Source organism: Arvicanthis niloticus, chromosome 21, assembly GCF_011762505.2.
Source record: "Arvicanthis niloticus isolate mArvNil1 chromosome 21, mArvNil1.pat.X, whole genome shotgun sequence".
NCBI lineage: Eukaryota > Metazoa > Chordata > Mammalia > Rodentia > Muridae > Arvicanthis > Arvicanthis niloticus.
This window is the reverse complement of record NC_047678.1, coordinates 10,265,701-10,278,560: the sequence shown is the minus strand read 5'-3', so window position 1 is coordinate 10,278,560 and position 12,860 is coordinate 10,265,701. Positions and strand designations below refer to the sequence as shown.

Sequence of the window (12,860 nt, the reverse complement as noted above, 5' to 3'; positions counted from 1 at the left end):
GTTCCCCTTGCTCTGCATCCTCACCAGCATGTGCTGACCTTTGAGATTTTATCTTAGCCATTCTGATGTAAGGTGGAATCTCAGAGTTGTGATTTATATTTCCCTGATGACTAAAGACATCGGACATTTCTTTAGGTTCTTCTCAGCCATTCAAGATTCCTCTGTTGAGAATTCTCAGCTTAGCTCCGTACTCCATTTTTACATTGGGTTATTTGGATTGTTAGATTCTAGCTTCTTGAATTCTTTATATATTTTAGGTATTAGCCCTCTGTCAGATATAGGATTAGTGAAAATATTTTTCCAATATCTAGGCTGTATTTTTGTCCTGATGACAGTGTCCTTTGACTTACAGAGGCTCTTTAGTTTCATGAGGGAGGTCCCACTTATTAATTCTTGACCTTAGTGCCTGAGCCATTGGTGTTCTGTTCTGGAAGTTATCCTCTGTTCTGAGGAGTTGAAAGGTATTCCCCACTTTCTGTTCTATTAGATTAAGTGTGTTTGGTTTTATATTGAGGTCTATGATCCATTTGGACTTGAGATATATACAAGGTGACAAATCTGGGTTTATTTGCATTCTTCTATATACAGACATCCAGTAAAACCAGCTCCATTTGTCCAAGATGCTCTCCTTGTTCCACTGTATGGTTTTCTCTTCTTCGTCAAAAATCAAGTGTCCATAGGTGGGTGGGTTTATTTCTGGGTCTGTGAATCAATTCCATGATCTACGGTCTGTTTCTATACTACTCCTGCGGAGTTTTCATTCCTATTTCTCTGCAGTATAGTTGGAAGTTAGTGATACCTCCAGAAGTTCTTTTCTTGTTTAGGATCATTTTAGCTATCTTGGATTTTTTTGTTTGTTTTGCCATATGTAGTTGAGAACTGTTCTTTCAAAATCTGTGAACAATTGTATGAGAATTTTGATGGGGATTGCATTGAATCTGCAGATTGCCTTTGGTAAAATGCCCATTTTCATTATGTTAATCCTACTTTTCCATGAGCAAGGCAAGTCTTTCCACCTTCTGGTATCTTCCAGAACTTCTTTCTTCAGAGATTTGAAGTTCTTCCATATCTTAAATCATGTCCTTAGACCCTTAGAACTTACTTAAGCTTTCACATCCTCCAACTTTTTCTTTTTCCTGCAAATCCTCGAACAAGTTAAAACTAAGTCGAGGGATGAATGTCTGGCAGATGAAGCTTGGCCAGTTTCTCCAAATATGAAACACAGAGCAACAATCAAGCAACTAAATAAAAGTACAAACATACACTGACAGCCACAGACAGACTGCCACACTAAGCACAACCAGAACTGGGGATGAGATGGAAGAGATACTAGATGGTGCAAAAACAAGGCTCAGATGCCCCACCAACAGGACTCAGAACCAGAATCAGGTGTTCCTCCAATGGGAACCAGAGAGGAAGTGGAATGTCTCCTGACCTCTGATCCTAGTAACAATACTGTGTCTAGTTTCTCCTTCCTTGGGTCCTAGATAGCCACCAACCAACTTACCTTCTAGAGGTTTTGGATTTAAAAATGAAGTCCTGGAATGTGAATGATTACAAAGCGGGGACCTGGGTAGTGTGATTGGATTGCTGGCCAATGCACCAAATGTTATGCAGTCTGTTTAGATTCAATACAACTCAGACACCAGGTCAATGCACATGACAAACAGATATTGCAATCAAGCTGCTACTGATCAATCAGGGACACAGAACAGCCTTGGGAGCTGAACTGTGACCCTGAACCATAATATTAGAGAGTATTTAAGCTTCCAAACCAGAAGCATCTGTACCAAGTTATCGTTACATTTTTCCACCAAAAGGATAAAGGCTTTTCTTATGAGGTTGACCTATGTAAACTGATACAGAATGTAGGTTTTACAGTCTAACCAATCAAATCCACTTGTTATTCTGTAGTTAGAAACAGCCATTATGTTTTGGAGAACAAAGGATGAATAATGGGAGCTGTGGTTAAGAAAAATAATTATGTTCCAAAACAAAATGGCAGTACTTGGGCAAGTTTCTTTTGCTTGTTCCCCACAATTTCTCTCCAGAGCCTTTCTTTGACTCTATTTACCTTCCCAGAAGACAGTTCAGCTTTATCCCAACCATTTCGTTTACTACATTTAATTACATATACTAAGCCCATGCACTTTTACCCACATCAAGTAAAGTCCAGTGTAAATGGTAAGCAATACCATGAGCTGACAGTTACTCTCTGTTCCTCTAGCATTAACTAAACATACTGACAATGCGACTTCAGACGAGGACCAGAAAAAACGACCGTTGAGGAAGGTTAAGGTAAGAGGGGCTTTCCTTTCTCTAGGGTAGAAAGTTTATCTCAGTAGTTCCCTTATGTTTCAGTGGGTATCACATTTGAGTCATGACACTAGCCAGATGCATCACAGGTACTACAGCAGTTACTGAGGAAGAGAATGAAATGGAGGAACTCTACCAACTTGGTCTTAATTCAATACATCACAATGCGGTGCAATTTTATGTCCTGATTTATGAGACTAATCTCTTTCAAGTGGGATTCTCCAGTTTACACTACTCCTCATATTTTAAAGCACTTACCAACTGAACACTTATCAGCAACATGCCAGACACAGTAAGCTTCTAGTGCACCAAACTTTGGGTCATATCATCAAATTAGTTGTAAAACATGGATTCTAGAAATAGAATGTGTATTAGTGAAAAATGTAAGTTTTCATATGTGGTGTAGGTTTTGGGACACTCTAGAGTCCACACAGGTTTGTTTGATCTACCTATGAATCAGTAAAAATGTGAAAGATACTAGCTTTTGTCACAAGTTCAGAGCCCCAGATACTTTGTGGCAACCTCAAATAATGTATACATTAATATAGTCATCACTTGATTATGATTTTTCATCCTTATAGCAATTACAACTCAGAAATGGATCAATCAAAACAATTTGCATATGTTACCCTGCATGATTGTGGAATATAAAATATTTTTCCCTCTCAATTGCAGGTACCTATTAAAAAAAACAGACATGGTATGTATTGTGGAATTACTACAACAGACTTTAGATAAGGATTGTTGTAAACATTAGCTGTGTTTTGTCAGATGCAACACTGTGTTCTAAAATAATTAGAATATGGTTCTAGTTATGTGTGTGTGTGTGTGTGTGTGTGTGTGTGTGTGTGTGTGTGTGTGTGTGTGTGTTTTAATAAAAAAAGAGAAGAAACAACACACTAGATAAAAACTTATGGATATATCTGTGGTCATTAAGTTCATCAGGGTACAATAATCCCTATGGAAGAGTTACAGTTTTTAGGATCTGCTTGCAAGATATCAAATCTAAAAGGATCTCAAATACTGTCCTGACTGATAGAGTGGGTAGAGTAGGTAGTAGTGTTGTTTACCAGGCAGCAGACAGTCAGTTTTAAAAGGGATAGAAGCACAAATACTTATTTTCAGGTGATAGGACGTAAAAATGAAACACACTACACAGGAACAGAAATGTAGGGTGGATATGTCCCAATTGGGTTTCCCATGATTCATTCTAATAAGGTCTATAGAAAGGCTTAAGGGGGTGGACAGTATTAGCATGAACAACAAGGGCAACACAAGTTAGGCACACGGTCAAGTAAGAACTATGGTCTCCACCTAGATGTTGATCAGTGCTGTCTCTCATTCTTTAGCAGGATTCTCTAGTCTGACCTCACTGCAACACTAGCCTTGTCATGATAAGTAAAGGCCTTATGTATGTCTTTAGCTTGTAGCGGCCTATGCGCCTTAATTTGACTAGCATACTAAGTGCTTGAGTCAAGGGAGGTTAGAGGCTCCCATCTATCTTGGACCCCGTGGCTTAACAGGTAAGAAAATGTCTGTATTCTGGCCCATCTATGGTGCCTTTTGAGGTATTCTAGGTTCATCTTCCAAGATACACAGGCTGGATTCAAGAGTTCCCTTAAATTATTGCCTATGTTCCTCAAGATAAAGGACATTGACTCCCAGGTGTCACCTCTCCAGGCACCTATCTGAACACAGAACGTGTCTGCCTTGTGTGCTGTCACTACGTGGATATCTCACTCTTGGCACTCTAGGTCTGACCTAGCTCACCTCTTATGAGTACATGTGGGTATAACTGAAGAAGTCTTTTCCTCAAAATGGGTTCACTACAGCTTCTTCAGTAGGCCCCATAGCCTAAAACCCTCAGAAAGATATCTGTTTCTCCTAGATTCTCTCATTATGCAAATGGGTTTGGTACCAATTTTAGGTGATGCTTATAGGCTAGTGCACAGTATAGACTGGATTGTGAAACACGTATGCCTGAGACACAGGGTTCCACTTCCAGCCCCCTCCCCTTTCAGTCTTCCCTCTTATTACGTCTTGCCCCTATCCTTCTCTTGCCTCTTTCTCCATTTTGTTAATTCCCATGTTGTCCCTTCCACCTGTTACCTTATTGTTGATGCTGTGTACTAGAATACATTGTCCACACAGTGTGGCCTAACCCCAGCCATGTCCCCATCCTCAGCCCTGAGTATACTAGGTCTTTCTGTATTCACCAAATGTCTCTCCCTTACAAAGCTCATGAGACTGGCAAGATCACTGGGAGAGAAGTGAACAGAATCTCTCATAGATACACTATGAATCTTAGTATGACATCTGAATCAGATGTTTACCACATGGACAGATAGATCCTTGCTTGACTTTGGGTCTTCCCTCTGTTTAGTTTGCCTTATGAGAACACAGTCCAGCAGCAGCACAACCATCTTGTTCATCAGGTTTAGTAACATTAACTAATTTCACACACTTTTACCCACATCAAATAAAACCCAGTTTAAACAATAGGCGTACTGTGAGCTGACAGTCACTTCTTGTCCCCTTAGTGTTACCTGAATGTGCTGACAATACACTGGATAAGGGAAAAGCACACCTGAAGGTGGCCAAGGTAAGAAGGCCTTTCCTTTCTCTCGTCTAGAAAACTTACTTCAATGGTCCCCTTATGGTTCAGTGGGTGTCACAATGGAATCATGGCACTCATCAGTTATATCATATTTAATGCTCCTCATGTTTTAAAGATCTCACCAGCTTAGGATTCAGTATGCACATACTGCACACATGGCACTTTCTTTCAACACATCAAATATTGGGGCATACATTTAAGTTATTTCTACATAGACCAGAGAAACAGAAAACTACTTAGTGAAAAATACAAGTTTCCACAGGTGGTATGCGATGTAGGTTAGGGAATCCTCCATAGAGGCCAGACAAGTTTGCCTGATCTGCTTTTGAAGCATGAAAACATGTGAAAGGTCTTTTTCATGAAGTACAGAGCTTCAGATCTTCTGTCACATCACTACATAATGGGCCCATTAACATAGTCTCCAGTTGACTGCTCTTTTCTATCTTGATTGCAACTAGAATATGTCAGTGGAAAGACCAAAGCCCTTAGCAGACATTACTCAGCATGATCTAAGCTTTAAAATTTTTTTTTAATTATAGGTTGAGTCCAAAAGATGCAAATGTCGTAAGTATTATAGAATCACTAAGACACGTTTTAGATAAGAATTGTGTACTGCTTTGTCTTTTGTGTGATGGACAACTGTGATCTAAGCTGCTTACTGATGCTGTTTTTGTTTTTTGTTGTTGTTGTGTTTTTTTAAAGAAAGTGACATTCCAACTCACAAATCATGGCCATGTGTCTGTGGCCACTGTGTTCAATGTGATACTTTAGTTAACAGAGGTTTTTGTCACCAAGGTGTTGTCTAAATCTTTTTGCCCAAGAAAAAGATCCTAATTATCCAAACCACTTTCTAGTAGAAAGTTTATAAATTAAGAAATCATAATACAATTCATCTACAAAAATGTGTTCAAACTTCATCAGGGCCATACAGGGTCAGGCTATATGGTTGTATTCCTTCATAGATGAATGAACCAGAGTTCAGAGATAATTATGAGACATCTTAGCTGTACATCTCAAGAGACACTTCTTATCCCATCAAGGGCACAGTAATCTCTATAGGAAAGTTCTATCTTCTGGTATCTGCCTGCCATAAGGCAAATTGATAGGGATCTCAAACACTACCCTGGCTGCTGCAGAGGTCAGAAGTCCATGGTAGTGTGTCATGCAGCAGGCAGCAGACATTAACAGCCCTGAAAGGTAGAGAAGCACATGCTACTTTTCAGGCTACGGAGCCTGAAAATTAAATTCAGTACATGGGAAAGTGGGGGTGGATATATCCCAGCTGGGTTTCTCACAGCCATGACTCACTCCAGTAAGATCTGGAGAAAATCTTTAGCTGACTAGATAACGCCAGAATGGGAACAAAGAGCCTCACAGTTTAGGGACAGTGTCCACTAAAACTGCAGTCATCATTTGTTTGATCTGTGCTGGATTATTATTCCAGTAATACATTTCATTTGTATTTTGTATTTTACCATTAATATAATTATATTAATTTTGGGAAGTTTATGCAAAGTGCTTTGTCATATTTATTCCTTATAACTCTGTTCACATATTCACTCTGCCTTTTCAATTTTTCCCAAATTCATATCCTCAAAAAAACCTTTCTAGTACAATTTCTGCTAAACATGTGTAGGGGCATCCACTGATACTTGGGTTGACCTTCTAGGGGCAATACCTTTAATCCAAACTGCCCCTCTCTCAGACAAAAACCCTAAAGTACCAATAACTTCTTAGGCGTGAGAAGGGTTTCTGAACTTCTTCCCTTCAAGCCACAGTGTTGTCTTCCTAGACTCTGTGCAGGTCCTGTATAAGCATCCAGCAATATGCGTTCATAGGTCAAGACATAATTAAGTATAGACATAATTTCTCTCTTGTCTGCCACCTACTGACAAACATGTGACATAGCAGTCACATCTACAATGCCTCCAGGGCAGAAAAATCTTCCATTTTTTTCATAATAAATTTTAAGTGAGCCTAAACTAAAGTCCTCCTCCTCCTCCTCCTCCTCCTCCTCCTCCTCATCTTCCTCCTTCTCCTCTTCCTCCATTTCCTCCTTCTCCTCTTCCTCCATCTCCTCCTTCTTCATCATCAATATAAATGCATAATAATACTAACAATAATAACAAAGAAATAAATAAAAAAAATAAAATGGCCCCAAAAAGTCTGTTGATAGGAGAGTTTGTAGAAACTGATCTTGCCCTTAGTATGTTGAACAAATTGCAGGATAGATACATCCCCATGAATATATGATTAGCACCAATTGAACTTAGTGGGTTCAATTGAGGAGTTCCCAAAGAATTAAGAAAATATCTCATTTAAAAATTTTGATGAGGAAACAACAAGCAGACCCAATGCACACTCGTTCCTTGTGTAGCCACGTAGACTGTCTCACTTCAATTCATGTTGAGGGTTTATACAAGTTTGAACTTTCTTTTTTGTCCAACCTTCACGTGACAACTTGATTTAGAATGACTTAGAGGCTGAGTCATCACAGAAGACACACAAGCATAAGTTGCCTCACCAGTGAACACACTTGGTGATGAGAATCACTGGCTGAGAGGAATCTGACAGGGTGAAGGCACTGGAGAAAGGCTCTATTTACTGATTCAGGGTCCTTCTACAACTTGGAAATTTATATATTGAGTCAGAGATCAAAGGCAGAACATTTATTTATTTGGTTATTTGTGTCAGGGAATTTGGCCAGGACATCATGGATATAACTAACACAGCACCCAGGGATTAAAACACTAGACTTCTTACCTTCCAAACTCACTTAAAGTGATATGATATAAGTTTTAAGTGATAAGCTTCTTAAATTCCAAGCTCACTTAAAGTGATAGAATGTATTCTACATAAGCTGTAAAATATTCTGGATAGGGAAAAAAATACAAAGCAAACAACCACTGGGCACTGTCCTACATCAGAGTCAATTCCTGCTCAGGATTTGGTCCTTCCTGTCTAGTGGGTGTGTCCTCACATTTCACAAACACCCCAGAGCACGTGTATAGTCATGTGCCTTTCGTTATGACTTAACCCTATATATTTATCTTTAACACCGAAAAGGTTTCTGTGGGTCATTATGAGATTTCTAGTTTCCTGGCACAATGATGGGATTGCAGAGGGATTGCAGGAATGTCTCTGGGTCATAATGCTCTGAATGGGATTTAAATGCTGCCTATCAGGCACCATAGCAACATTACATAATCATGTTGTGCCTCTTTGTTGTCATACCTGAATGAATTTAGACATTACCTATAACATCATGTGGAACACAGTAGACTTTATCTACATCATAATGTCATGTAGAATTAAGTGCACACTAAACTCTGATATTCCTGCAGCACCATTTTAATTACAGTGACTTCCCTAAAAAGAAATATGATCCAATATACAAAAACTTAACTATTATCATTTTCTTCTGTTTGTTTGCCATGTTGCTGACATAACTCTCCCTGTGAATGCATTCCCAGTTTCTTCGATCTTAAAGAAATTTTCTCGAAAAAAAACTGTGGCCCCCCTCGTTGTGAAGAGACCTCAAGTTCTCCCTGGGGCCTTCACAGAAACAGCCCAGATAACAACGGAAGGTACTGTGGGAATTAACTAATTCTGTCCAATTATGTAACTCTATGCAGAAGTTTTGCTGTAGTTTTTAATATGTGAATAACATTAATTCATTTAGCGGAGTAGAAGCACAACCACAGAACTTAAAGATGCAGCTAGCCATCATCTTTGCTTTTCATTAGCTAATGGCAAACCAGAGGAAAGCTGAGACTTGTCTTGTATGACTGACTACTCCAGGCTTCACCTGCAGTAGCCATGAATAACTGAGTCACATGTCATCCACTTTGTCCCAGACATGCATGATGCAGATGTGGAAAGTCTCAAGAATGAGGATGAAATTTGAATGAAATAAAGGCATACCTAGTCAGATCCATTGAGAGACGGCCCTAGAAGGAGTCATCTTATAACTTGTGCTTGGGAGACCAAGAGTGTGGGAAAGAATATTAAGAACACAGAAACATTTGAAATGTTTGTGCATTTTCTCTTTCAAATGTATAATAGTTAACAGTGGCAAGGTTGAGTGTGCTTTGTTTCTGGCTCTGTTATTTAGAGTCTATGTTTCCCAGAACACTTAGGCCACCCTTCCTCTGCCACTCACAACACCCAAGTGTGTGACTGTTGTTATAACTCTTTGGAAATTTTGTTGGGCCTACTTTTCCAGAAGCAGTGACAAAATACTCTGACAAACAAAACAAAAAACCATTCCGCAGTGGCTTGAATAGGAGTGGTTCCATAGACTCCTGCAATTGAATACCTGGCTCACAGGGAGTGGCATTATTAGGAGGTGTGGCCTTGGAGTAAGTGTGGCCTTGCTGAGGAACTGCATCAATGTAGAGGCGGACCTTGAGGTCTCAGATGCTCAACCTAGACCTAGCACTTCCTGCTTGCTGCGTGCCAATCCTGACATAGAAGTCTCAGCTCCGTCTCCAGCACCATGTCTGCCTGCATGCTGCCATTTTGCCTGCCATGATGATAATGAACTAAACTTCTGACACTGTGTAAGCCAGCCCCAGTGAAATGTTTTGTTTTGTAAGAGTTGCCATGGTTGTGGTATCTTTTCACAGCAATAGAAACCCTAGTTAAGACACATTTTTAGCAAGGAAATGTTGACTTTGCCATGGAAATTGAGTTTGGAGCTCATAATTGGGAAGCAGTAGACAGAGGCAGAAACTTAAGAGACAGTGACATTGCAGCCAAAACCTAGAAGCAAAGAACAATGAGTGAATGTCCTCCATTGAGTTTTCTTCCTCTTATATGGCCCAGGATCCCATCCAAGTGAATGATTGTACCTACAGGAAACAGGTCTTGCCAACATGACCTAATCTAAGCAAAATAAACCCCAGGGGTTTATGCCTGGAGGACTCAGATCTCATTAGTTGACAGCTGAGATTAGGCATGATGGAGCCAACAAAGTGTTAGTTTCACTTTTGAGTATTAACCTGTATCAGAGAGAGTTTATCTGGTAGGAAACAACTTTCTTTCCTCACAAGAACCTGTAGGTAAATATCTTATAGTGCAGGCCCAATGCTGCAGGAGAAGCAGGTCCTCTCCCTGGTTCTTCAGGTCTGTAAGAGCACTTCTGCTTTTCCCTGTGAAGCACCTCTTCATGTGGAGTGCCTAAAAGGCCAGGATGACTCTCATTCTGTCAAAACACTATAGCTTCCATGTCTTTGGAGCAAGGGCTCCATATATGAGTTGTGATGGTTTGTATATGCTTGGCCCAGGGAGTGGCACTATCAGAGAGTGTGGCCCTGTTGGAGTAGGTGTGTCACTGTGGGTGTGGGCTTTAAGACCCTCATCCTAGAAGCCTGGAAGCAGCCTTCAGATAAAGATACAGAATTCCCTGCTCCTCTTGCACCATGCCTGCCTGGATGCTGCCATGTTCCCGCCTTAATGATAATGGACTGAACCTCTGAAGCTGTAGGCCAGCCCCAGTTAAATGTTGTCCTTTATAAGACTTGCATTGGTCATGGTGTCTATTCACAGCAGTAAAACCCTAAGAGATGACTTCATGTAGTTTGTGTTCCTCACCTCAGACTGACATGCAGGCCTAGTGTTCTGATCTGCATCATGGAGCCTCTGACCTAGTTAGTGATTGAAGTGGGATCTGAACTTTAGCGCACCCTTGGCCCCTCTCAGGAATTTCTTGGTTTGGCCTCCAACATTCAGAACTTGGACTTGGGAGTTCTAGTAAATTACACCTATTCCTAGGACTAACGAATCCTAGGTGAGTGGACATCAGTTGTCTTAGCACCTCTCTGGGCATAGGGCTGTGTCTGTCCTCAGTGCTGTCACTATTTGTATCTTTCACTTGTTACAGCTTTCCCTGACTTGCCTATTTAGGAGAATGTGTTCATAATCTCAGAAATGTGCTTCCTGCAAGTATCTTCCCTGGAGCTTCTTCATTATGCTCAAGGCCTTTGCTCATCACAAGTATGTCAGCTTCTCCTGCATCTTCTCATCGTTTAGCTGTGTTTGGCTCCACTGTGATAGTATTAGTGTTACTCACTGCACACCCAGAGCCTCCTGCTTGTGTGTAGTATGTCCTACAGAGCCCCATGACCCACCTTCTAACCTCATACACCTCATATCCCTCCTTACAGCTTCTTGCCTTTATCCTTCTACAGATGTTTCCGCCTGGTTTTTTCAAGTGCCATATTGGCTGGACAATCTGTACTAGACTATTCATAGAATCCTGGAGGTTTCTTCCCACCAATTACCTGGTTCTTGATACTGCATATGAGAATACACTGTCCATAGAATATAGCTTACCCTCCTGCGTGCCCCCATGCTCATTCCAGAGAGCCCCTTTCTTTCTGTATTATCTCTTTCTCACCAACCTCACTGGGCAGATGAGAGCATTAATAGAATAGAGTATAAACCCTTCTTAGGGCAATATACCCAGAAATGAAGACATTCAAATCTTAGCAGTTTATCCTTTGTCTGGTGGACAAAGCTAAGGGGCTCCTCGTGACTAGCTATGGCATGGCTATTGTGAACAGCAAAGGCAGAGATGAACTCACGGTCATCCAGAATTCTCATAAACAGAACAGCACTACACACATTAGAAGAAAAACAAACCCAGAAAAAGTTGTTCCAAACCATAGGGATAAGAAGAAGGAATGACTGACAGGTGGCTGTCACATCAGTCCCTATTTAAATCACCAGTGCTTTGACACAATTTAGAGCAGTATCTGGTCCCGAACTTGATTTAGTGCTTCATTCTGTCTCTGTCTGTGGTCAAAGCAACGTCTCATGTACATGTCCCCTGTTTTGCATGAGAGGACAGAAATCCCACTGAGATACAGCCGTCCTTCTAGCCTGCTATCAATGAAGACAAATTAAAGTACATGTCCTTCACATTGACCTTGTGGGAAAAAAATCCCCATTTACATGTCTTGTATTTTGAATTTTCTTTTAAAATTTGTGTCAACTGTACATGTGTACTGCATGGCTTAAGAATATTATAAACTTTAGATAAATATGGATACATAAATAGTAATTTGTCTCTTACAGTTTATTTCCACAAAACATGTACACAATATGATCAAAATATTAAACTATCATTCACATACTTAGAAGCCATATATAGAGATTTTATTTGAAAGATTTGCACATGAAATCAACACACCCTCTCAAATAGCTTTATAGTATCAACTTCAGGGTAGTTAATGGGTCTGTGAGGAAGAACAGTTGCTGGGAAATCAGGAGACCTGAGTTTGAATCCCCTCCCACACATAAAAAAGCTGGAAAGAAATATTCATACTTGTAATCCTACACTCAATATGCAGAGGCATTTCGGTGTTTGCTGGCTGTCAGCCTAGCTCCAGATTCTATGAGAGAGCCTGCTTTAAGGAAAGGAAACTGATAGGTCATGTTATTCCATGCCCTCTTTTAACCTTCATGTCTTCATGTTCCACTTGACAGGCACCCACCCACCCACACACACCCACACACACAGACACACACACACACACACACACACACATGACAAATTTATGTTAAACACATTATATACAACTGCAACAATCTCATAACCAACTTTTGTTACTGTTGTAATAAGGTCAAGTATTTCAAACGTCCTTGGGATTCTAATCCCAGAAGTTGTGATCTCTTGTGGCTTTCTCATATATTTCCCTGCTTATAATATATGTAGCATTTCAGTTATGATTTAAACCTTTGCTTGATTAAGTTGCCAGACAACAAAAAGCTTAGTATTAGTAGAAATATTCACAGAAAAGATTTTTAAGATGTCAAATATTCTGTGTGAAATGTTTACTTCATGAAAGGTTGCATTCCTAGCATCTTGAATTTTCAGGTTACTTGTATTTTGGTTAATTTAAAATCCATCCCCAAAAGTGAA

The 12,860-nt window shown here is 40.1% G+C and overlaps 1 protein-coding gene and 1 non-coding gene across 8 annotated transcripts in view; one reads left to right on the top strand and one right to left on the bottom strand.

Moving 5' to 3' along the window:
* Nucleotides 1-12,860, top strand: part of LOC117693636 (uncharacterized) — an 80,638-nt gene that overhangs the window by 34,574 nt on the left and 33,204 nt on the right. For all 7 annotated transcript variants that reach the window (XM_076917376.1, XM_076917377.1, XM_076917374.1 and 4 more), the window contains 5 exons: nucleotides 2,228-2,298; nucleotides 2,992-3,016; nucleotides 4,857-4,918; nucleotides 5,473-5,497; nucleotides 8,407-8,520. In XM_076917376.1, coding sequence (XP_076773491.1) covers nucleotides 2,228-2,298; nucleotides 2,992-3,016; nucleotides 4,857-4,918; nucleotides 5,473-5,497; nucleotides 8,407-8,520 — 297 coding nt within the window. The remainder of the gene's footprint in view (nucleotides 1-2,227; nucleotides 2,299-2,991; nucleotides 3,017-4,856; nucleotides 4,919-5,472; nucleotides 5,498-8,406; nucleotides 8,521-12,860) is intronic.
* Nucleotides 6,739-6,871, bottom strand: LOC117693884 (small nucleolar RNA SNORA17). The gene has a single exon (XR_004604483.1). It is a non-coding gene; the product is annotated as a small nucleolar RNA SNORA17 (small nucleolar RNA).